Raw genomic sequence first — 24,684 nt, 5'->3', positions numbered from 1 at the left:
TTCTCTGTGCCTCCTGAAAGGTATGAATAAGTCAGCTATCAGTGGAGGCTGTTTAAATGTGCAGAATCATTGGGCCATATGGAAGGGCATTAGAAGTAAAGAAAACCAGAAGAATGGAAAAAGCAAACCAGCTCTGGAGAATGGGAATATTAAAGCCATCAATATCAAATACTGTAAGGCCATATTAAGTATACTTGTTCTCAGTGTCACTTGTTTTGTTGCCTAATTAGCTCACAACACTTGATTAGTCTATCCTTAATATCTGATATGGCCTTTTTGGATAGCAGGCACAAATTATCTGAACACATACAATTTCTTCATTGAACAATTTCCTCATTGCTCTCTATAACTTCCTGAAGGGAGGCTGTAGTGAGCTGGGGGTCGGCCTCTTCTCTCGTGTCATTAGTGATAGGACCAGGGGGAACGGCTTCAAGCTACGGCAGGGGAGATTCAGACTGGACATGAGGAAGTATTGCTTTTCAGAAAGGGTGGTCAGGCACTGGAACGGACTGCCCAGGGAGGTGGTGGAGTCACCGACCCTGGGGGTGTTCAAGGAAAGACTGGATGTTGTGTTGAGGGACATGGTTTAGTAGGAGCTATTGGGAATAGGTGAACGGTTGGACTGGGTGATCTTTTAGGTCTTTTCCAACCTTGGTGATTCTATGATTCTATGATTCTTTTTACCATTAATTTATTCCCATAATTCATTGTGATACATTTATATTAATCTGTATCTCATATTTATAGGAAAACAAAGCACATTCAGGAGAGGTTGTGATTTAAAATGAAGTGGATATAAGGGCAGTATTTATATTAGAATAAATACTAAAGGTAATTTAATACCAGCTTTTTTCAGCTGATGATGCATAAATTTTAGTTCTGCCTCAGCACATACCCCAATTTCTTGAATGTTTTACATCTCTGAGAGTTATGTATCAATTTTGAAGTGTTTCGTACCAGGTTTTTTGTTGTGTTGTTATGGGTTTTTTTAATCATCTGCAGCATGACTGAGCCAGTACAGTATTCCTGTGAAAGAAAGAAAAGAGTAACTTCTTGAGCAGGGAAAGTAATTATCTTTTTGTAATTCATCTGATGACAGAAGTTCTTGAACTTCATGCATACACTGAAGAATCTTCCGTTTGCAACTTCCTTTGGTCCTAAGCTTGGATACAACTTACCAATTCTATTTCAGTGTGCTTTTTTTATACCTCAAAGACTATGATTTATGGTTTATGAATGAAAGTGTTCCATGTTTTCGTGTCTTTTTTGAAGATTTTAAATTTCCCCAAACATTGTATATTAACAATTACTTTCTCTCAGTTGCGAAGTGTGGCTTTAAGGAGCTGCATTCACACAGATTCTTTATCACATTGAATTAAGTAAGAAGGGAAAATGGAGAAATAAATTAATTTTCAATTGTTTTTTTTTTTTTTCAAATTATCATAATTTCACTTAATTTCAAATTAAATATTAATGCAGTATTTTCTTTTAGTGAGAAATTACTTCAATGGAACAGCTTCCCATGGTAACTGAAACAAAATGATTAACTGTGCTTTCTGCTTTAGTAATGAGAAAGTTCTAAAACAGTTTCTCCTGGTTAGCATTTATCTCTCCTTTCATACAGATCCAGCAGCTTCCCCTCTACCTGGCATATGATGGGCCTAGTTTTGGGATATATAGTTCTCACTCTTTTTACAAGTTTTAAAATGCAGCTGGGCTATAGGAAGGGCCCCTTCAAACTCCCTGGTAGGTAATGGGGTAAATGCATGCACATGTCTAATTTCAGTGATGCAATGACTGAAAGTGTATTCAGAAAACAAGTAACACATGTCCAAATGCAAATTCTCATGAAAAGCTTCAAAATTAGATAATTTAAATGTATTCTTGTGGTTGTTTTTCAATTAGAAAATTAAACTACAGAAATGTCCCCCTAGCTAAATGAGGCTTCCGCAATGTTGAAATTAATCAATCAACTCTTCAATAAGAGCCAAGCCTCAGATCCGCAAGCATGAAACGACAGCTAGTAATGACTGTATAAATTGATTTCAGAAGGTTAAATGTGCACATTCAGGGTTCAGAGAACAAAGTCTTATGGTCATATCCAAGCGGATATCTGTGTGACTCACATTACTTTGCATACCCTATAATCATGAAAATTAAGGCCCTGGGTTTAGATGAAGCCATGAAGTTTGATTTCTGTTGAAAAGTTGTGTGTGTTTGGTGTTGTTTGTTTTTCTGATGAACTATGGAGGTCTGATGCTTGCTGCTCAGGCAGAAAGAGGAGGATAAAACCCAAAGGTACTAGTATTTGTGTGAGGGTAGGGATTATGGTTGATCACATTTAAAGGACAACATTAGTGTGTTACTCGTTAGACCTGGATGGAAATCAAGGCCAGTAATAGTAACTGGCTCCTGATGAGGATATTGCTGAGGTTGACATCTGCACTTTGACTAAGCTTACGTGAATCAGACTGAAAATGGGTACATTATAAGGACAGGTGAACCTGTAAGTAATCGTGCCTACAGCCGAACAGTCTTTGCTTTAATGGTTATTACAAAACTTCCTCCAATAGAGATATGAAATAGCTTTAAATAAGTACAAGAACTTTCAAAGTTGGTAAATGCTAGGTTTCAGCCAAGGGCAGGATAGAAATGTATTTGGGAGACTCTTGTGTAACCTTTCATTGTGGGACTTTATAAACTAAGGCAGCAATTAGTGATGAGCTGTAACTAGATCCTGGACTGTGATGACATTTAATATCTGTTTCAGAAGATGTTCCCAGGCTAAAATCAATGTTATGTCCTTCAGACCTCAAAAACATAGAGTTATGTAAGTACATGTAGATCTTCCTGTGTTCAAGTTGTTGCACTGCCTGTGCTAAAACAGTCTGAGGTAGGATGAGGTGGAATGTGAATTGCAGCTGTTCACATTAAGACTGATTGAGTAAACATCCTCGGCTTAGGTTTCTGTTTTGTTGTTCTGTTGTCTTGATTTATTTCTGTTTTGGCTTAAGTTGTGTTGATCTTCCTCATCAGGGCAAGGTTTCCAGGGTAAGGTGACTGGTTAGGCTTTTCATACCCAAACTTATGTCTGTATTTGTCCTTGTGTGCTTGGCTGCACTTGTAAGTCTCACAGCTAGTATCAAGTTAGGGTGTGCAAGGGCCAATTAATAGAAAATACAAAGAAATAGCTCATCTATACTGAGCATGGGTGATAAACAAGAACAGCTAAATGACAGCCAAATACAAGAAAGAAGACAGGTTTGGTAATCATTGCAATCAACAGAACAAGCTTATTTGCAGAGGAAAGAAGTGTAATGGTTTCAGATCTTCTAAAAAAAGCATTTCCTTTAAAAAAGTAGAAAGAAAAGCAATGTGATGCTGATGATTTGAAACATGTTTATGCAGTATATAATAACCTAAAACTGAATGTGAGGCGAAAGGAAAACAAAGTACCTCAAGAAGAGTTGTTTCACTTAAATTTTTCATCCTTCCTCACAGGGTTTTGAAAAATCTCGGTGAGATCCGTGTGTTCAAAGCCTGAGCCTCCAGCCCTCGGACTGAGACTGCAATGCTGCAGTCTCTGCAGCCATCTTGTGGGGATTCTGGGCATGTTCACTGTTCAGTGACTTGCTGCTAACAGCCAGCTTGCAAGTTCTATTTCCTCACCTCGGCAAATTGTGGCTGAGTCAGAATGAACAGAGTCTTGTGGCGTGCCATTTCTCCCCCTAATCACCCCAGGGATGCACTGCTCTGGGGCTGAGTGCAATTTCCACACCTCAGCCCTGCACAGGACCCCATGAGCTGCCATGGGCTGACCAGGAAGAGTTTGGTGCTGTGGAGCTGAAAGCCTGTGGCATGATGAATCCTCAGCTTCATAGAAAGCTCCATACACTGTTTTGTTGCAGAGCTGTTGTCAGAGTCACTGCAGGCTTCCTTAAGGAGCTTTGGAAGGACAACTACTTAACAGCTTTAATAGCATTACAGGCAGGCTGAAAGGCAGTCCATTTTATGCTTCCATCAACTAGATGCTTTCTATTTTCCCGTTCTCTGTGATTATACCCTGACTTCCTATCCTGCCAACTCAACCAGCTAAATTCAACTTGGGGATGGTATTTCCTTTCTTTCCATAAGTGCTTTACTCTCCTCCCCTCCGTTCTTTCTTGGCACTTTGTTCTGCAAACCGGCAAAACAAAGGATGCTCACTTAGTAGAAATAGCATTCATTTCCCTGAGGGTTTTGTGTATTCAGCTCATAGAAAGGCAGAGACCAAAGAAGTTTACTTTGGAAACAGATTGGTATTGATCAACACTATCAAGGGCATGTAGGTGCAGATTATTCAATTAATGAATTCTTCTCTAAGAAATATCATACAAGGAATATCATTTTTCTTCAAATTCCTTAAGAGAACCTCCTCAACATCTCTAGCAAGCTGACCTACTGCTATTCTCCTTCTTGCCTCTTCTCCTGAGTAGCAGTGATAGGGTGAGAGGTAATGGCCTCAAGTTGCACGAGGAGAGGATCAGGTTGGATATTAGAAAGAATTCATTCAGAGAAAGAGTGATGCTGCATTGGCACAGGCTGCCCAAGGAGGTAGTGGGGTCACTGTTCCTGGAGGTGTTTAAGAACTCCAAGAATGTGACACTGAGGGTTCAGTGGGAAATGTTAGTAGTAGGTGGAAGGTTCATCTTAGATGTCTTTTCTAACTATAATGATTCTATGATTTGTGCTGGTGGTGTTCAGATTTCCATCCTCAGTTTTATCTCTTTATTTCCTTCAATGATAGGGAGAGTGGAAATGGTTTCCTGGTGGTGGCTCATGCCTTTATTCTAAATATACCCCTTATTTATCACTGGGAGATTCTTGCACTGGAAATCAAGATTCTGTGCACAGTCTTGGGAGGCTATGGCAAAAGACTGCCACAAGAATATCTTGACCAGAAAATCATGGAGAGATGGGTAATTGGAGAGGCTCCACCCTTTGCTTCCTTCTTGGGTTCATCCTGACTTTGGTCCACCACTGAGGGTAGCACTGTTGGCTATGATTCAGAAAGTACAGAGAAAAGAATTAAAATGAAAGAAACTGTCTTGCTATTTGAACAGGAAATTGCAGTTTATTGTTGCATTCATTTAAATGCTCAGTGACAATTACTCTCTACAGATGATCTTGCAGTGAAAAGGATTAAAACAGCCAAACCATCTACCTTTGGGGAAAAAAGCAACATAAATTGATTTAAGCAGTTGTCAAACAGATCTGAGATGTGGGATAGGATTTGAGAGCTGAATCAAAGCTTAATTACCAAGAATCTAATAATTATTGACATGGTTATTTGGGTTTTGACAGATGTTTATTACTGAAATAAAATCTTCAGGCACCTCCATGATTCCCTGTAACTTCTGCTCCTAGGAACCTCTCAATAATTTGTCTTAATTGATAATTCATCTTCATATTTGCTGAAACATTGATGTCTCATGAGCTACCAGTGAATCTCACAGCTAATGCGATTTTAGATATTCTGATATCCAGACTTTCTGGCATGTTTAGAGATGACAACATGCTATTTATCATAATGGTCTCACAAAGGAGTTGTTTTTAGATTGGTTTGGATATGTCGTTCTGAGTTGTAACATCCTGAAAGCTAATAATCATAGGATAACAGGATTGTCTGAGTTGGTAGGGACCCTTCAAGGCCATCTGGTCCAACTCCCCTGCACTGATGAACAGGGACTCCTACAGATGATCAGCCTGACCTGCAGTGTCTGCAGGGATGGGGCACCCAGCACCTCTCTGAACAACCTGTGCCAGTGCCTCGCCACCCTTATTGTAAGAAACTTCTTCCTTATTTCCAGAACTGAGCTCCAGCATCAGGTCTTACATGATGCATGTCACACTTGTTCTTCCTGTTGCTGCTTGGTAGCTGATTAATTGCTGCATTTCCCAATTTTATAACATCTTACCTTGTAGGTGCTTCCCCTAATCAGGAGACAAATACTTCAGGAATTGTTTTGATGCCATTTCTTTCCTTTCTTGAAATTCTTGCTGGGTTCTGTGCACTGGACGGGGTGAGAATGCATTGTCAGTAATAGATGAGTAAGAGTCTTCTTCTAAAATGCAGATTTGTCATCCAGTGGCATCAGCCATACCCTTTCAGGTATTCTTGACTCCTGACTGATCTACAACAAATCATATTAATGCTAAACATTCCAGGAAATGATTGCTTGTCATCTCAAATGATAGAATCTTGATTTGCTACATTCAGCTCAGATTCCAATTGTTTTGTCTCTGTGTATGTCTATGGAATATTCTATTGGCTCTTTTTCCTTAGAGAGGTGTAGATTCCTAATCTCATTGATCTGGTTTCTATATATTAGGTCATGTTACAAATTCCAAATCAGATTAAAACAAAATCGGATTAGCTTCTTGTTCTTAAACAGAGCAGCTTAAATGTCTGGACCTTGTAGTTGGAAACATATATTTTGCATTATTTATCTATTCCAATGTCCACTTGATATTTGATCTATCATTTCCTTTCAATAAGTTTTTCCACAGTATGTAAACAGTGAATTAAAATAGCAGCCAAGAAAGGAGTTTTCAGAAAGGTGCTCTGCCAGTTGAAATGATTTTTATTCTCCCATTTTATAAATATTTCATTTACCTTCCTCAGAATCGTCTGTGAACGTGGCATATAATGTGGTCTGGATTCCTGGCTGATTTTGTGTTCTGGCATTTACAATATGTTCATTGTATTATTCATCATTGCAAGAAGAATTGTTTTCTATGACAGTCAGACAACAGAGTCACATTACGTATTTCTAGGAAATGTGAAAAACACATTACTCATCTGAACCAGATACTTCTTTTTGTTCCAAAAACATTTATTATGAGAACTTTACCTTTCCACAGATGATGTTTTTTAGAATTTTTTTTTTAGAATTTTCTTCAGGTAGGAGTGTGTAAAGACTTTGAAGGAAGCTGCACTGTGTTCCCACCTTTTCAGCTACAGGGGTATAATAGGAAGTGGAATTCTCATTCTATAGAAATGGTGATAATATTCTCAAGTTCTTTACAATGGGTCTCCTTGGTCCCACTACAGCATTTTCAAAGTCTTTGGAGAGCGCTGAAAAAAACCTACTGAAAGCCTTCAACATACTTTGAATCAGAGCCTAAGTATCCAATCATTTGGCTTTCCCATTGATATGTGTTAATAATCTCTCTAGACATCTACAGATACTCAGTAGTTAGCAGAGCATGGAATATTTATGCTGAGGAAGAATATAAAGTAAATACAAGGTATTCAAATAATGAAAGCATCCTGAATGTTACAAACTTCAGGTGTTTTGTTTTTTTTTTTTCCCCCTAATTAATTATTCACCATTTCTTTTTTGAATTTGAGAGATAACCTTTAAGTTTTAAATATTGATCTGGATTTCTTGTAGGGGTTTAATTGTTTATTGACTTCCACATTAACTTCATGTGAATTTAGTATTCCTGGTGTTCTCTTAGATTCCCATCATTGCATCTCAGTGTGCAGTTCAAGTAGATGTAGTTGTTTATCAGCTAGAAACATCATAAGTGCAATGCAAGTAAGTTACAGGAAAAGCAGAAGGAATAGCATCAGTAAAGTCTATGAGAGCCAAGGCCATTGCTATAGGATGGACATCTAGATCCGAATTACACCGATTTAGTTCAATAGCCATGATTGTCAGCGTCTGATAATGACAAGGAACCAAGCTGACCACACGGTGGAGCCTTCTGCTCTCTCTGCAAGAAGCGTGCAGCTCTGACTGCCGGATTCCTTCGGACAAGAGGGAGATACCAAGTCCTCTAAGTTTCCCCCTGAAACTCCGTTCTTTACTTGGGGTTTTGTCCCTGTCTGTGTAGCGAGAAGTGAGTCCACAGGCTGTTTTTTCAGCTCTGGAGACTACATTTAAATGTGAAGTTACCAGTGCACTTAATTCAGACCAACAAATTCCAGCATGACGGTTGTGCTTAGCCTACTGGTGCATACAGATGTAGGGGTCCTGGGTCTATTTTTTATAGCCAGGCACATCAACTTCAGATACATGCCATTACATTTACAAACAGTAGCAGCACACCATCCTCACCCTGTTTCTTCACTGGGTTTCTGCCTGTACAAAGCACATTATATACTTTGCTTTCTTTCAGACTCATTTTGTATAGCATTTGACTTGGACCACATTGAAGGGAAAGACTCAGGAGCAGCAGCAGATGCAGGAACAATAATAAATTGCTAATCTGTCCTCATTAACAAAGAAGTCCTTCCAGAGTGGATATTAAGACAAAGAGCTTTTGGCATTTGTGCAGACTTAAGTGAACATCTGTTTTTCTGATGTCGGAAGATTCATTGTGCGATAATGGAAGCAAAGCCTCAAAGGAAAATCCTTTTGCTGATAAAAGTAAGACTTTTTTTTTGTTAATTACTTTTAAAGAACTAACTCTGGCTTATGTTCTTTTTCGTTTTTTTTTTTTTTTAAGATTACTTTTGTTGTTTATATTATCTCACTCTCTCTCTCTCTCTTGCTTTAAATTAGAATGCAAATTTCAGGGTCTAAATGTACGTACAAATTGCACACACTGAACTAAATAACTCCCTAACCTGGAGTTGGTTCAGCTTAGTTCTTTAGGTATTTAAACCAGTTACCAAAACTTAATCTTAGTTACAGCTAAGACGATTTAGGAGTATATAAAGAAATTGCACTTATGTAAATTGAAACTGAAAAAAAAAAAGTTTCAATTCCTTTTATACAATTTCTGTGTTTTCATCTTGTATATATTCTTGAATTATAAAGAGAACTGGATATCTTAAGACTTTAAGAACATAGGCTTTTTAAAAAATATGTGAAAATGAATTTTTGTGAATACAGGAGGACTTCATGATCACACCATCATAAGGAAAAGGGGAAGGAGAGCAAAACATGAAGCTGATCACTCTACTTCTGCTGTGCAACATCAATGAAAAACTAAATAATAATAGATTGTGATCCACAGTCCTTTCACCAAGGCTTAAATTGCTTTGCACAAGCTGAGCCTTGGAGTCTGCCTATGTGCATCTGTAGAGAACGTATCGCATAGTATGTAATTTAGCTAAGCCTATACTGTCTATGAAGGGGCTTTTTCAAAACATTTCACCTACTGAACATATAAAAATACCATTGGAGCAGTGAATGCAATAGATAAACTTAAGAAAAATGGCATTTTTAATGTGTGCTGGCAGGGAGGAAAAATCACAACCACCGAGAGAGTCTTTACACTCACTCCACCTCCATAATAAGCACATCAATATTTAATTAAGTAGCAGCGTATGGAACAGGTTTGTGCATCGTGAGGTCCTTGGGGGAAAAGATTATTTGGGATTATTTGAAACAGAGATTCCAACTATATTATAACCTTTTTTGCATTGTTTTTATTGTTCGTTTGCAGTGAAGACTCCCCATATCCAAACATGCCAAAATCCCAAGACTTTTATCCTGTAAGAAATGAATTAAGAAAACATCTCCCCTTAAAAATGTGACAGTTTTCTGTGCTCCCGTCTAGAAAGAAGGTTACAAACATTTAATGCAAAGGCTGTGGGCCTGATTTATCATCTGCTGAAGTCAAGGGCAAATATGTGATTTTGTTCATTATAGTACCTTTCATCTGCTCAGCTCAATCACATCAGAGCATTCAAAAGCTCTGTAGCTGTGTCTTTTCCTTTTGAGAATAAAAAGCTATTATGAGAAAAGTTGTTATGTTGAAAAACTGGTACTAATGGAATTAAATGTCCAGGTTAACCTTAGTAGAAATGTTTTCATTGAGATAACTCAATTTAATATGACATAATAGAATTTTGTAGTATATGTTAAAACCCAAATGAAGATGTGTAAAAGTAAAGAATGAAAGTCCCTTAGAGAAACTTGCTTAAAGCTGATTGTTTGAAATTGCAATAACCTTATAACCCCTTGTTCCTGTGATGAGATAATGATACAATTCTGAAGCAGGTGACTTAGTGATGTATGCTGCACTCAGATCCTTCCTACCTGGTGAGATTTATTGAAAGCTGACTGCTGAACTCTGTTCTATGCCTCATGCTATCTATCTATCTTGGAGATGTTGAATGCTATAATTACATTTTGCTTCATTTCCTGTATAATGTATGTGAAAACTCTTCCATGGTAGGAAAGTACAAAGTCCAGGTAACAAGACTATGACAATGTATATGATTTGATGGTTGTTGAGATTGCAGCTAGAACTGCCCATGACTCAACTACTTCCAAGGTCAACCAACACAAGTGAGCTCAAGCAGCACGGCACTTTGGAGGCTGTGTAAAACAAAAATGCTTTGCTATGTTTAATCAACATCAATCTTAACACCATTATACCTATAAACTGAGGTGTGTCTAAGGGTCAAGAAAGGAGAAATGATGAATCTGGTTGGGTTACGATGACATTTAGCCTGTAGCATGCTGCCTTTGTGTAAAGATACTAAGAATGGTTTTGTGCCAGGGCATAATGTTCTGAAGTCTCCAAAGCTTTGGTATTTTGTTTTATTATGCTTTCCAAGATTCCTTTTTGGCAGCGATACTAGGTGTATGTATACGTCGGTTTTTTTAAGTAATATATTTCTTAATGCCACATATGATTTATTTTTTTTTCCTTAGAAAACTTTTCTAAATAAATCATTAGGCTACCAGTTCCTCTCATCACCAGCCAGGTCTAAATTACATCTAGAGATAATCAGCTAGATTTGTTTCCCAGGCAAAGGATGTTTTATGTCTTCATTATGTACCGTTGAGATGGTTTGTGGACTTGGCATAGGTAGAATTTCTGAATCCAGGCTTAATGTCACAAAGTCTGTATATTCTGGCTGCCTTTCCTTGTATTTTCACCATATGCTTCATTTGCTGAGAAACAGAAATGGGCCACAAGGCCATTACAAATGAGCATGTTGGCCACTGAAAGCTGTGGGTGATTTGCATGTTTTGCTTATGCTTCCTATGACATAAATCCACCATAATGTGGAGAGGGATGAGCGCTCCCAGCTCTGTTCATCCTACTGGTTCGTTCTCATCACCTCTCCTGCAACTCACAGTAAGAATTGTGCTGCTGAATGGTGGCTGAATCAAAGAACTGATCTGCTGAAAGCTACTCTGAGAGGTGGAGGCTGAGACGGGATTCTCAGAAGAATTATGAAGAGGTGCTGAATTGGGATTTTTCCTTGGGCAGATGATTATCATTTGCTAGTACATACAGGATATCTAAAATGACCTTCTAGGTGATTTGGCAATAGAATTAATAACATTCCTTATGCAATAAGTTTAAATTACCTATCTCTGAGGGGCCAGGAGAAGGTGCTCCAAAGCCCTTGTGCTTGCTGAAAAACTGCTCTGTTTCAGGTCTCCCTGCTTGAAGAAGGGAAGAGCTTCATCCCATTGCAAAGGAATGCAAAATTGAATGTTAGAAATGGTGCAAAACCGTATTCTAATGTTTAGAGGACAATGAAAACCAGATTGAACTGAAACAAAATTTCTGCATGTCAAACATTGACAGTTCTTCATGTCTTCATCTTGGGCAAAATGAGATAATCTAATGGAAAAATATGTTTCCCAAAGACTTTTAGAAGCAATTGGGCAAATGCAAGGTTTTCATCTCAATCAAACAAAACAAAACAACAACAAAAAAACCAAACCAACAACCTGACTATTCAGTTACTTTTTGAACTACTTTTCCTCTCTCCTGAAATGTGATTTCTTTTAATTATTATTATTATTTTAAATGTTCTAAAATTGTCTTCTGTATTTTCAGTGACTCCCAAGGTCTGGCTTATAATGACTCACGTAAGCCTGGAAAATAATTTAGTTACAGTGCTTTCAGAAAGGTCTCTGGTGAAATGAATATGTCTGTAGGATGCACGTCATACTCCTGGTTAGACAAAGCTGCACAAAGTCCAGATTCCCTCATCGAAGGAATTGCTGCATTCTACTGCACCTGAAAAGTAAGTTTTCTTAGTTCCTAGTGACTGACTTTTTTGCTACTTGAAAGTAGAAAGCTGTAAATTAGAGGTGCAGTGCCAGGCAGAGAGGGGCTGTGCTGCAGACCACGTGCATCTCTTGCATTGGCTGTAAAAGCTGATGGGTTGTGCTTTACCCTACCATGGGTCCTGAGTGTGGCTGATCCCTCTGTCCTCAGACATTCTTAGGCTGTAAAATACACATGTAAGCATTTGCCTGATTTTGTTCTTGACAGTTTCTTGAATTTGATTTACGCTGCTGTGGTTTGTACTGTCACCAAAATGTATATTTTAGAAGTCATGCCTGATCACCCAATGAATAAAAATAGTCCTATTATGATGATGTAAGAGCATTTAAGTACACAGGAAGCTTTTTAAATGAGAGATTTTTTTATGTGGCATGTGCATTCACAAGAAAATTGAACCACAGTGAGAGTATTCCCCTTCATCCAGGAATGATACATGTCAGCCAGGGCTACTAGCAGGAGCTGAATAGTAAACCTACTGTATGAAATAAAGCTGTGCAAACAAACTCATGGGGAGGCACTGATTTGGTACAGTCCAGTAGAACAATTTTCTCCCAGTAAGTGAAGAAAATATTTTTGGCATTGTTACCCTTGAAATCCCATCTGTTCTAATCCATCTGCTCAACTTAAATATATTTAGGGGCTAAACAGGTGAAGTAAACCTTCTCTGGCCCAACATAAAACCTCTTGTCCTGTCCAATGGACAGTACTCTCTTCTTACAGAGCTAACTGAAAACATTCGTAACTTTTGAATTTTCACTTTAGTATTAGGAGTTGAATTTCCCAAGTGTGGAAATGTTGAAAAGGTCCAAATTAAATTATAGTGGTGGAAAGATGGGAAGTCTACAGTGAATCTCTAAAGGAGTGAACAAGCACAAAAAGCTTGTTTGCTTGAATTTTCAATGTTTGTCGTTTACCAGCTTGGGTTGTGTTTTTGTTGTTTTTTTTTTGTGGCTAACTGCTTGAAAATGCAAAATGGCCCTATGCATCAAACATGAGACTTCCTATTACACACAGATAGCTGCTATTATACATATTGCAGTAAAAGGTTATTGTCCTGTTTTGCATCCACTTAATGGCAATTGAAGTCTAATTTATAACCACTGTAGTATTCATTCAGAGTAAACAAACCCCAGTATGTTTAAGGATTCAGCAGAGCATATTGGTACAGGCAGCTGTGTGTTGTGGCTGCTGGACTGTCTGCTGAGCTGAAAAGCAAACCTAAAGCCCTGCTGCAGATCTGAGCGAATCCTTCCTTCCTTAGAGAGCAGCCATTGTGAGGGATATGGGCCATGGAGGATGCGCCACCAACTTCAGAGATCAGGTCCTGGAGCCTGCTTTCTATTTTCTGTTAATCCTGTGCATCTTTCTGTCAGATGGGCTCTGAATTCATGAGTCTCTGGCTGCTCACTATGCTTTTAGTGTTTGGTAGTAACTTCACATGATAGATGAGATTCTAGCACTGGCACTATTAGAGTCATATAAACGTCAGGATTGAATTGTTGTCTTATTTTAAGATTTTAGGCTTTCTTCTTATAAAGAGAAAGTAAATTAATATATTCCCTGTTGACGTGTTAAGATATCTCAGCTAATTGAAATCCATATAAATTGTGAATGTTGGCATTTTAATGTTTTTGGTGCTGTACCATCATCACATAAAAGGACGCTGCTTTCTCTGTGACCTGTGTAATCACAGGGAACTACAAATGATGTTAAATTTTACTCTGTGGCTCCTTTGGATGAAAAGTACTGCATTGGAAGCCCACGGTCTGCTGGGAAGTAGGAACAGTGAGGCAGAGGCAGAAACAGTTGGGTTTAACACAGTCAGCTTGAAAGGTGGAAAGGTGGACAGATTTGTTAGATGCTCTGCTTGTCTGGCCCAGAATAGTATTTCTGTATGATACAGGGTGACAAAGAGCCATCGCCACTTCTCATTGCTTGAAACGATGCATCTATAGAAAAAAAATCAATTTTCTAAATGAGAGCAATGAGTAGACATAACCGGAATAAGCACCAAACTAATGGACTTGAGCAGGCTGGCCTGAATAGAGAGTTATTCACTTATTCTCTTGAGCACAGCAACAGAATCTTGCTCCCAGTTCTGTGCCATTGGCCATAATGCAAAGGCAAATAACTAACTACAACTAAGGAAATAATTTGAACTAACATTTTATTGCTTTTAAATTATAAAGCTGAAAGGATATCTTGCAGCAGGTTCAAAACAGTGGTGAAGTGGGTGTGTTTGCAGCACTGCCTGAATATCAGAGCTTTAAAGGGCTTTTCAGACTGAGAAAATTCTGGCTTTGTTCCCCTATTTGTTTTTCCAGATGGAAAGAAGTGATTAGCCCTTTAATGGAGATATGAATTGGGGCTGGTAGACGCCCCTTTTGGCTGCTTGCTTTCACTTGATGGATGCTCTGACACGGAGAAAGGACATTAGGGTGTTTCTTCTGTCCTGTGGATTTGAAGCCAAACAGCGAAGACCATTCCAAAAGCTAGTGAATTTAAGTATACACAGATAGAGCTCTGGCTTATCAGTTTAACGGCCTTTGTTCTACAGATTACTATGAAAAATAATAACATGCAGCGCAGAAAAATTGAAATTATTACGTTCTGTTTTTCTTGGGAAGCTGATTACCAGAGTCTCTGTTGTATCTAAGGGCAGTGTGTACAGAAGATGATCAGAACGCAGTTGGGATCAACAAGGTCAATTCATGGAAAAAGCTATATAGTAAATAGAACATGGCTAAGTGATGTTTCTACCAATGGTTTTTGCTGTGTTACATGCCATGTGCATGTAACAAAAAGAAGGAATGAAAAGGATAGTGCAGAGCACAGCTGCCTGGTTTCACTGAATTCTGGACACGGCATTTCTTTACTGTTCTGAGGCTGTTCTGCTTTGTCCCAGGTTTCTGGCAAGGCTTCGGACAAGATACACCTGGGCTCTGGGCTTCACAAGCCTTATTCTTTCTGGTCCAAGAGTTACCTACATAGTAATAAGGCTTGTGACTACTGAGTTGCTGCTGAGTTATTGAACTAAATACATAGAGTACAACAGACAGAACCATAACAGTGGAAAAGTAAGAGTTTTCAGCAAGTAGCAATATTTTTTATTATCTCAAGGCAGAAGGAAAAAAAAGCAGCCTGTGCAATTTAGCAGAGAGAACTTAATGTTCTTTCTTGTGAAAGGCTGCAAATAAAAGTGAGCTACAACACACTGCTGATTTATGTAACTGAAAATCTTGCCACATTGTGCACAGAAATATTAAGGGAAACAAATTCCAAGTTAGGAATAAGTGAATGCTCTCTGTAAACTCATCCTTAAAGTAAATGTTGAAAATTATGTAGTAAGTAATGAGATTGAGCTTATTTAAGGTGCTGCAGATGTTGACAAAAAGTGAATTTCTTGGTCGTGTGAGCTTGTCTGAAGGGCTGGTATTTTGATCCCTTCAAAAGAGAAGTCTTAAATCCAGACATGGTGAATGCAGGTCATGTGAGAGGCGGCCCCGTTGTGCGGGGTCTGTCCTTCAGAAAAGAGCCTGAAGCCCTGCCGGAAACTGCTGTCACATTTTCTCTGTTATCAAAGACCAAAATACAAACAATTCTTGCTTTATGTCAGCAGGAATACTTGCTCAAGCATATGAAGCAATGATGTCAGTGGAAACATCACCCAGAGTGGGTAAGCCCGGTGGAAGGATGGCATTTGGAGGGATCCCATCATGTTACAAGGGAAACTTGGCTCTGCAGTAAGGACTGCAGCTGGCAAGCCCTTGGATTCAGTTCCCTTCCTTGCTCCTGGGAAGCTCCCTTAGAAGCAGCCTGGCGGGAGCTGTTGTGCACTGCCACTTTAAGGCATGCATGCACTTCCAGGCTCAGGTCCTGCCACTGCTGCAGCACAGGGCGAGATCTTCTGCTTCGGGGCTCTGGACTGCTCACTGCTCTCTGCTCTGTAACACTTGGCTGCTTCACAGACGCCCGGCCAGGGGCTCAAGGCTTCCTCCTAGCGTGGCAGAGTCCCACCTGGTGCTGGGGCAGCTGCCACCATGGAAGCAGCACCAGGCGCTGCTGCAGCAGCAGCAAAGCCTGCAAAGTCCAGCAAGAAGTCTCGGATGGTGAAGCGGCACACCAACATCTACACCTACCAGGAGCCGCCCCACAGGTAGGGATCCTCCTCTCTCCTGAAGTGCAAATCTTCCTTATCGAGCAGAAAAGAGAGATCTTGTCTGTCTTTTATTTAGAGTGCAGTAACATGAAAAAGAAGAATCGCTCTTCTCTCTATATTTAGATGGATTTTAAAGCTGTTTTCTTTTTCCCTTTCTACCAGTCATACTCCCTGCTGCACCATAAGCACCTTCACTGTAATACCAAAGAATAGCAGAATAGGAAATCTCCATACCTTTCATATGTATTATGCATTTTCCTTGAATGTCCACAGTGGCGAGGGTAGAGCCAGAATGTGGATTGATGGATACACAGTCTGGCCAAGTGCATCCTTCAAATGTTTTTACAGGGCAATAGTGAGGTTCTGACTTATTTCCAAGTGATTCAAAGATGTTGCTTTTTCAGCAAAATTGCAGAGAATTTTCCCAATGAAGACTCAGAGATGCAGTTGGAAAACTTGCTAGCTGGTTGATGTTGGAGGTGTTCGGTTCTGTTCACGCTGCTCTCACATGAAATTCCCTGTTTCAAATGGGACGAGAGAGCTGCAGCTAAGTGAATGTGGTGCCAGCATCAGAAGATTTAATAATCATCCATAGAAATCTACATCAGAGCACGTGTAATTTTTACAATTTAATTCCTGGTGCACTGTGGTCTTGTGCTTCCATCCCCATCAGCAAAGAACAGGAGCAAAGGGTCAGAATGTGCTAAGCCTTTGTTCCCTCTCTGTTTTAACAAGGAAATATTTTATCACTATTAAAATCAAAGATAAAGGCTGAGAGTGCATGGAAAGAAAATGAATTTTAAGTACTTCTGATGGAAAAGTTTAGATGGCACTTTGTTCCAGAAAAATATGTGAAAGATCTTGTTAGCATGATGTACAAGCTGGAAACACTCAGAGGAAAGACTAGAATTCAGCTGGGGAGCATGGATGAGTTAGTGAGCAGCAAGAGGTAGGGAGGAAGAGACACATCCCATCAATGTGGAAGTCATCCAGATTATTTATCAACTTTGAAACAACAGGGTTGTGAGTTCCCTTATTGCTGTTAGGTGGTTCTTGTAAACTGGATACTGCACAAACCAACAGATGATGGGGATCTAGATGGGAATAATTTGTCTTGTTTTTCCTCTTGCGGGGGTGTTCAGCAACTCAGATGAGGATATCAGTGAAGAGAAGGCTAACAGCCACGACCCAGAGCAAGTCTTCCAGAACATCCAGTACCAGAAGGAGGTCATGTCCAACATCCGCTGCAGGCCATGGCCGATGAGGCAGAAGCTGCGGGCGCTCAGGTAACAACACCAAACATACAGTGCAAAGGGTGCGTGCCCAACATTTGGACTAAATTCTGTCATGTCTTTCACAGCATTATATGCTTGGGATCACGTTATTTTCTTCCTCTTCATCTGGCACCTTTCTCTTAAAAGCCATCTGTTGCTAGGGTAGCATTACAGTCCTGAGGAAATCCCAGCAGAGTCCTTGTTTAATCTTGGAAGCAAAGAGATTTTGAGGGTGGAGGGGCACTGGCACAGCTGCCCAGAGCGCTGTGGGTGCCCCATCCCTGGAGGTGCCCAAGGCCAGGTTGGATGGGATGTCGGGCAGCTGAGCTGGTGGGGGACCCAGCCCATGGCAGGGGTGGGAGCTCGATGACATTTGAGGTCCCTTGCAACCCAAGCCATTCTATGATTTTCCTCAGTTACACAGTCTGTGACTCTCTGCCTTCCTGCTGCCCCACAACTTCTGTGTCTATGAGTTTCCAGTGGTCCCCATCCAACTGCTGCTGAGGTTAAAGACTGTATGAGCAGCAGTAGGATCAGATGAATACGCACCTCTTGGAGTCTTGCAAGAGCAGTTCTTTCGTATCCACATAAAATGAACCACACTTTAATGACAATCTTATTTTAGGCATTTTGGTTGTGCCATATTGGGTTAAAAGGACAGAGAGGAAAAAGAAATAAATGATCAGACAGCCCTTCTTGCAATAAAAGTTTTGAATGTCAAGTTTTCTCAGGCAGAGCTCTCAGTGTTTTTAATGTGACAGTAAATCTTCAGTAGGAAAAAAGCTTTGCCTGCTTAAGGATTTCATAGGGAAACCTAATCCATGGCAGTGTTTCAGAGCATTCTGCTGCAGCTGTTTGCTGCTTGTGCAGAACTAAAGGCTCAGAGCACTCGGCTCAATGTCAAGCAAAATTCCACCTTCTTGTGCAGACAGGCAAAGGAGATTGTGCTGAAGTACGAAGGGAGGCTCACTAGAACCAGAGGTTACCAGGCTGCTGGTGCGGAGGTATGTCTGCTTTTTCTTAAATTATATCTCTTCTTCATACCAAAAGTTGTCTAAAGTTTTTATTCACAGACACGTATGTTTTCTATGTCATTCTGATTTCCAACTTGAGAGCTCTACTGAGGAAGAAGTAGATAAGAACTTGTTTTTTGGCTTTTTTCTTTTTTCAATTGTGAATTTAGTCATTACAATTTCTCAGGCTAATTTGATGTGTGAGGGATAAATCTCCTTGTGTTAACGCATTAGAATCGTCCTTCTCAAATCATACGAATATTGATGTCTGCCAGAGAGGGTGATGGGAATGGGATACTAACAATATGATGTTAGTATTCTCTCAAGAGCAATTTCAGCAGACCATGGGGCCACAGTTCAATAGCTGAGCATGAAAAATGTGTCTAGCTTTTAGTTTGGAAGACAATCCTGCAATAGCTTGTTGTAAATACTTTGTTAAAGAATTTTGCTTGCATCATATTCGAAGAATTTGAATCTAATCTTAGCAAATCTATTTACACAATTGAAAATAGACTCTGGCCCTGATTACTAGAAACTAATAACATGCAGGAAACTGTTCCTAATATGTAACCAACAGAGAAGAGTTCTTTGGTCATCTAAGCAGTCAATAACATTTGTGTCATCACAATGAGTAGACTTTTCACAGTGCAATGTATTTCAATTCTAGAAGTCAGGGTTATAATGGTAAAACAGAACACCATGCATTTTATTCATCTGAACAAATGAGAGGCCACATGCATAACTGTCATCTTTCCTTGTTCTGCCCTTGTGTGTAGAAAATGCAGTGGAAGTAGGATGCTGTAAACATAAATACTGTTTTATGTCTCGGACTTCAGTGGAACTAGGATGTCAACCAGAAAGAGGAGTGTGCTAAGGGGCTGCGTTGCTAAGAGTCTGCGTTGGTAAATCAGACACTGGGTTTCGTTCTTGTTCATATTCCTCTTCCTATGACAAAATCAAGGCTTTCATCCTAGAGTCTGTATCTAATCTAATTGTCTCTACTGTGTTTTTGCTTGAAGATATTCTGCAAGGGATATAATTCAGAAGTTAATCAGGACCACTCATTATCTGTAGGGTAACTATATTATTTCTTTAAGCACAAATTAAAGAGTGTAACAGGAAAACCCCTTCATAATATTATTAATGAAAACAGAAGCTAAGGAGCCCTCCCACATCGTGTGCATTTCTAAATCTCACCATGCCCATCTCCACCCCACAGACGTGGTCTGAGATGATGATAAAGAACACTGCTAGTATTTCTTTCAATACCAGATGAGAGACACTGATGCATTTCTTTATTTTCCTTTTTTTTTTTCCCTCTCCATGCAAAGTTATCACCTTTCTTTTCTTCTCTGCTTTTTTCTCCCACAGCTTTGGAGGAAGTTTCTTCGACTGGCATATAATTTTGTGGTGCTCTTTATTCCATGGGAAATGCGAATTAAAAAAATTGAGAGTAAGTATAAGGATTTAATGGGATGGAATTGTAAAGCGTTTGATGAAATGCTGGGTCTTAAGGTTCATGTTTGGATTTACTGAATCAAACAGTATTTGGGAGGAAGTGTTAAATGCGACATTCCACCCACAGTATGACTTTGATGTAGAGCTTCACTTTTTTTACTCCTCCTGATGCCTTAGGCACTGCACAGATCTCATTGATGATCTTAGTGTGGAGTAACCAAAAAATTAGTAAATATAGACATAAGAAATTTGCCTTGTCCATTGCAGCTTTGGTTATAGTTCATCACAGTCTGTGGGCCAGCATCCATGGGTCAAGCCCAGGACCAAGCCGTGTGAAGGCACCTCAGCAGTCCTAGATTAAATCAAGGCAGCCCTGAACATCACATCAGCACTTAGGTTGTGCTGCTGTGCTTCCGCAGCAAATGGAATTGCTGCATTACATCACCCAGTGCAGCAGCTTCTTGAGTAAATACTGCTGGTAATTACAGGTTCATCCAGCAGAGCTTGGGGCATAATCATATTTTCCTCATTGACACGTTGATGTTTTCTCTACCTTGCTGTTCACACTGCATCGATGAGGCAGGTTTTTCTTTTGCTTAGATTTCAGGTAGTACTTAATGAATAAACAGTGGGAGCTATTATAGACTGTGCTGCTCAGATAACTTTTTTCTATGGTTTAAGGTCATTTTGGGTCTGGAGTTGCCTCTTACTTCATCTTCCTTAGATGGCTGTTTGGAATCAATATTGTACTTACCATAATGACAGGAGCATTTGTAGTCTTACCAGAGGTAAGAACACGTTGCTAATATTTACAGAAACATGCTTGCTTACCCGTTGTGCTTTCCTTTCTGAATTAAACAAATGCCACACTTAAAGGCGTACATCAATTTGAAATGCACAGTTTCAAATGAATTATTAAAATAAACACCATTATTAAGAGGGTTCTACATTTTTCTGCCAAAGGATAATTTTGCTATTAGTGTTAGAGATTATATTTTGTCAACATAGTACTAATGCTTTTATAGAATATGTTTGTATCCGATTACTAAAATGGAGAACCAAATCCTAAAAGCTGCAGTTGGTATTGAATATGCTTAGGTCTTGCAAATGTGATTTATAGACAGGAAAAAAAAAGTAACATCTCCCTCCAGACAAATTGTTGTTCATTAGAAATTATTTTCTAGAAGTTTGAACAGCCATTATTTTGTTTAGATCTTGCGTGCAATTTTGGGCTATATATTAACTTTGTGAGATAATTCATAGATAGGATTTTACCTCAATCTGTGCTTCAGATTACATCAGAACATTACATCTGTGCTTACATGCTTACATCAAAACATGTAAATATCTGATTTTTCTTCTTGTTGGCTAAGCCAAAATGCAAAAAGCCACCAAATGAAAAAGTGGGCAAATTGAAGTGATGAAGGTATTCCGTTTCTTACTTCATTTTTGTAAGTAGACTTAATTAAAAAAAAAAAAAAAAAAAAGAGAGATGAAACACTGTCATATGTAACTTAAAAATACTTAAAATGGACAGTCAGCTTTAAAATGCTTAGTTTCTAGCTTAGGAGAAGGAATGATCCTTTGTGGGTCAGACAGGTTGATGCGATGTCAGAGACCTCTTTTCTCTTCTCCCCAGCTACTGGCTGGTGCACCGTTCGGCAGCACTGTCAGCAAAACCATTCGCCCAGAAGACATGAAAACTGCACAAGACCTGGACACCATCTGGTCACTTGGGGCAAGGCTAAAACCACTCTTTATTGTTCTGTTACTGCTGTTTGGTTGTACCTATTTGTTATCACTCTTACTTACAGACTCTGGTCTCTGCAGGGCTACCTCCAGTACTCCGTTTTGTTTTATGGCTACTATGGCAGAGAAAGGAAGATTGGGAAAGCAGGATACCGGCTGCCTCTCGCCTACTTCCTGGTTGGCATGGCAGTGTTTGCTTACAGCTTCATCATCCTCTTAAAAAAGTAATATTTCTCATTTATGGCTATCCGTAAGCTTGCATGTTCAGGCAGACGTTAATGGCACGCTTATCCCATTTCCTCTGCATTTATTCTGCACGGTTCTGTTAACCTGTTTGCATTTGCTAATGGTGGGAATACAGATGGAGTTCAATTCTAGCTTGCTCTTTGTCTTGCTGATGTTTATCTTGATTCTCCCTTCAGTTTCCCACTCCATAAAAGGAGGGTAACATGGATCTGTGTGGTTTGTATTTGTACAGCATGAGGTGCAAGTTTCTTATGCTTTTTTCTAGTATATTGTTCTGACAGAAGCATAGATTTTAAATATAATGCTTTTCAGCATTACTATTCTCACCTACTGAAATACTAATACAAAAATACAAAATACTAATACAAAAATTGTGTCATAGGAGCAATATAGCCTTTGCATTGTTTCAGCTGATAGGTAGCATCCCATTCATATTAAGCTTAATTCCTGTGCTGTTTGAAAGCCAGGAGGTAGGAGAGAGCAAGACTGCAAGTGCTGGCCATAAAATCCAGGAATGTGCAGTGCCGAGAGGGAGTGAGGTCGCTCTGTCCTCTTGGTTCACTTTCCCTTCCCTTCTGGATGCCTACTTGGCATAGTGCAGTCTAATGCAATTTTTAGTGTTGTTTGTAATAACTACATTTCAAAACCAATCCTTCTCTTTCCATCCATTTTTATTCTGCCTTCCAGCTTGATCTGAGGGTCACTGGTGTTCTTGATGCTGATTTACACATCTGCAGTTTCAGGATGTGATTAGCTTTTCTCTTTTTGATTTAGCCCACTGACTTCTTGCCTGCCTGATTACTGTTCCCCATATAACATTGTCCATTTGGCTGCCCTTCCTTTCATAAGCTATTAATCTTCATTTCATTTCTTAGACTTTGCAACATTCTGCCCTTTTGCCTGAGCCGACTAGGTAGGTTTTTTTTTCCTTTTTCCTAGGGTCTGTAAAACATCACTAGGTTTCTATTTAACAATAACATAATTTTTGAGGATGAAAATAAACAGAAAACAAAACACGGCTTTTGCATGATCACTAGGTTTTCTGTATCAGTACCAGTTCATACAGTAATAGCGATAGTATCTTCTAGCTGAACCCTCGCTGGTGATCTTAAAAATGTTCACATCTGTAGTGAGATATACATGCTTTATTTGTCAGGTATGAAAAATGCAATCAGTGAGTCTCTTCTGCACAAGAGCAAACATCGAGTTCATTCTCGGAACCTCACCCCACTTTATTTTCATCATAAAATTGCCAGCAATTACACTGATTGCCACAAACTATTTGCACGTCTAAAAAGAAACTGAAAACTATGAACCATCCCAGTGATTTGAGATACTTTTTCACACACCAGCTTCAATCATTTTTTATTTTTCTATTCACAGAATGGCGAAGAACTCAAGAATGAGTTTAGCAAGTGCTTCCGATGAAAACTACACTTTCTGTTGGAGGCTGTTCTGTGCCTGGGATTATTTAATAGGAAACCCTGAGGCTGCAGAGAGCAAAGCGGCTGCCATAGTTAACAGCATTCGGGTAATCTGCCCCTCTACAAATTATTTTTCAGGCTATTTTGAAATTAAATAGGCCTTTCTTCTCATTTCTTTTTGCTCTTTTTTGTTTCCTGGCATTCACCGGTGGATACATTTGCCTGGGGGAGGATATCACACCTCCCTGTGGTACTGCAGTCACATTGCACTTGCTGACGCTGCCACTCCATTTCATACATCTCTTCTGTCCCTATGTTAGTACAACTCTTCTGTCCCTGTTGTGTTCTGTTTATTGCCACCATATGTGTGATAAAAAGCTAAAAAAATAAAAACAAATTTGCTTGTGATGCAGTTTCGCTGAACTGAATAAAAATTATGTTAATGATGTAAAAGCATGGATATATTTAATCTCTCCATAATAAATGGTCCAGGGGAGTACCTGGCTGCATCAACATTGGAAAGTTTTTTATTATTTTACTTGATGCCTTCTATGAAAGATTAGCATCATTTTGGCAGAATGCTATTTAATATATATTTTTTTCTTTCAAGGAAGCTATATTGGAAGAGCAGGAAAAGAAGAAAAGCAAAAACCTGTATGTATGTAAGATTGGAGGCATTTCCAAAGCACTGCTTCTGTGCAGGCAGCAGGGCTCTGTGATTGTTTCATGCCTATAAAAGCCATGTTAGAAAAGAGCCCTGGTGTAATAAGGCAGCCTGCTATATTGGCTGGGTGATTTTTGTTTTTCAGGGCAGTGACAATCAGCTTAAGGATTATTGCAAACATCCTCGTGCTTCTCTCGCTCACTGGAAGTATTTACATCATTTATTTTGTCGTGGATCGATCCCAAAAGTTAGAGAGCAAGAAGAGGGAACTGACCCTTTGGGAAAAAAATGAGGTACACCATATTTGTCACCGCTGTGTTAGAAGCAGGATTGTTGTCTCAGGGCTCTCAGTAGTGATAGTGTGCACTGAGGTGTAAACTGCAAGTGATGAGCCGGGAGAAATGAGCAGTGGGAGTGCTGAGCCGTGCTTACCTGGAGCTCTGCACACCTGCTCCTTTTGTCTGCACCAAGGTGTCAGCAGAGCTGGCGTGGGCAGCAAGCTGCTCTGAGACTGCAGTTCTAGTTGGCTCTTATTTCATGAAGACAAAGTTTGAAGTCTCTTCTGCCCATGACTGAGCTGAGTGAACACTGAGCTGAAGAGCTAGGAAGAGCTGTTAGAAAGGAATCAGCTTTGACAATGGCTATTGATGTCAGCTGAAGA

The 24,684-nt window shown here is 39.5% G+C and overlaps 1 protein-coding gene across 3 annotated transcripts in view; it reads left to right on the top strand.

The window, feature by feature from the left end:
- The window catches only part of TMC3 (transmembrane channel like 3), a 74,518-nt gene that overhangs the window by 39,915 nt on the left and 9,919 nt on the right, over window positions 1-24,684 (top strand). The window contains exons 6-17 of one of the 3 annotated variants that reach the window (XM_052671642.1): window positions 8,167-8,417; window positions 11,803-11,992; window positions 15,656-16,192; window positions 17,338-17,481; window positions 18,398-18,473; window positions 19,854-19,935; window positions 20,622-20,728; window positions 21,580-21,678; window positions 21,771-21,913; window positions 23,319-23,466; window positions 23,970-24,013; window positions 24,169-24,316. In XM_052671642.1, coding sequence (XP_052527602.1) covers window positions 16,077-16,192; window positions 17,338-17,481; window positions 18,398-18,473; window positions 19,854-19,935; window positions 20,622-20,728; window positions 21,580-21,678; window positions 21,771-21,913; window positions 23,319-23,466; window positions 23,970-24,013; window positions 24,169-24,316 — 1,107 coding nt within the window. In that variant the 5' untranslated portion in view covers window positions 8,167-8,417; window positions 11,803-11,992; window positions 15,656-16,076. Of the gene's footprint in view, window positions 1-8,166; window positions 8,418-11,802; window positions 11,993-15,655; window positions 16,193-17,337; window positions 17,482-18,397; window positions 19,936-20,621; window positions 20,729-21,579; window positions 21,679-21,770; window positions 21,914-23,318; window positions 23,467-23,969; window positions 24,014-24,168; window positions 24,317-24,684 lie in introns of those variants that run through there. The other 2 variants (XM_052671645.1, XM_052671644.1) reach the window with 2 other exon arrangements.

The sequence above is a fragment of the Tympanuchus pallidicinctus genome, unplaced genomic scaffold (assembly GCF_026119805.1).
Source record: "Tympanuchus pallidicinctus isolate F22 unplaced genomic scaffold, pur_lepc_1.0 scaffold12, whole genome shotgun sequence".
Classification (NCBI taxonomy): Eukaryota; Metazoa; Chordata; class Aves; order Galliformes; family Phasianidae; genus Tympanuchus; species Tympanuchus pallidicinctus.
Note: the sequence above shows the minus strand (reverse complement) of the source record. Positions and strands in the feature narration are given on the sequence as shown.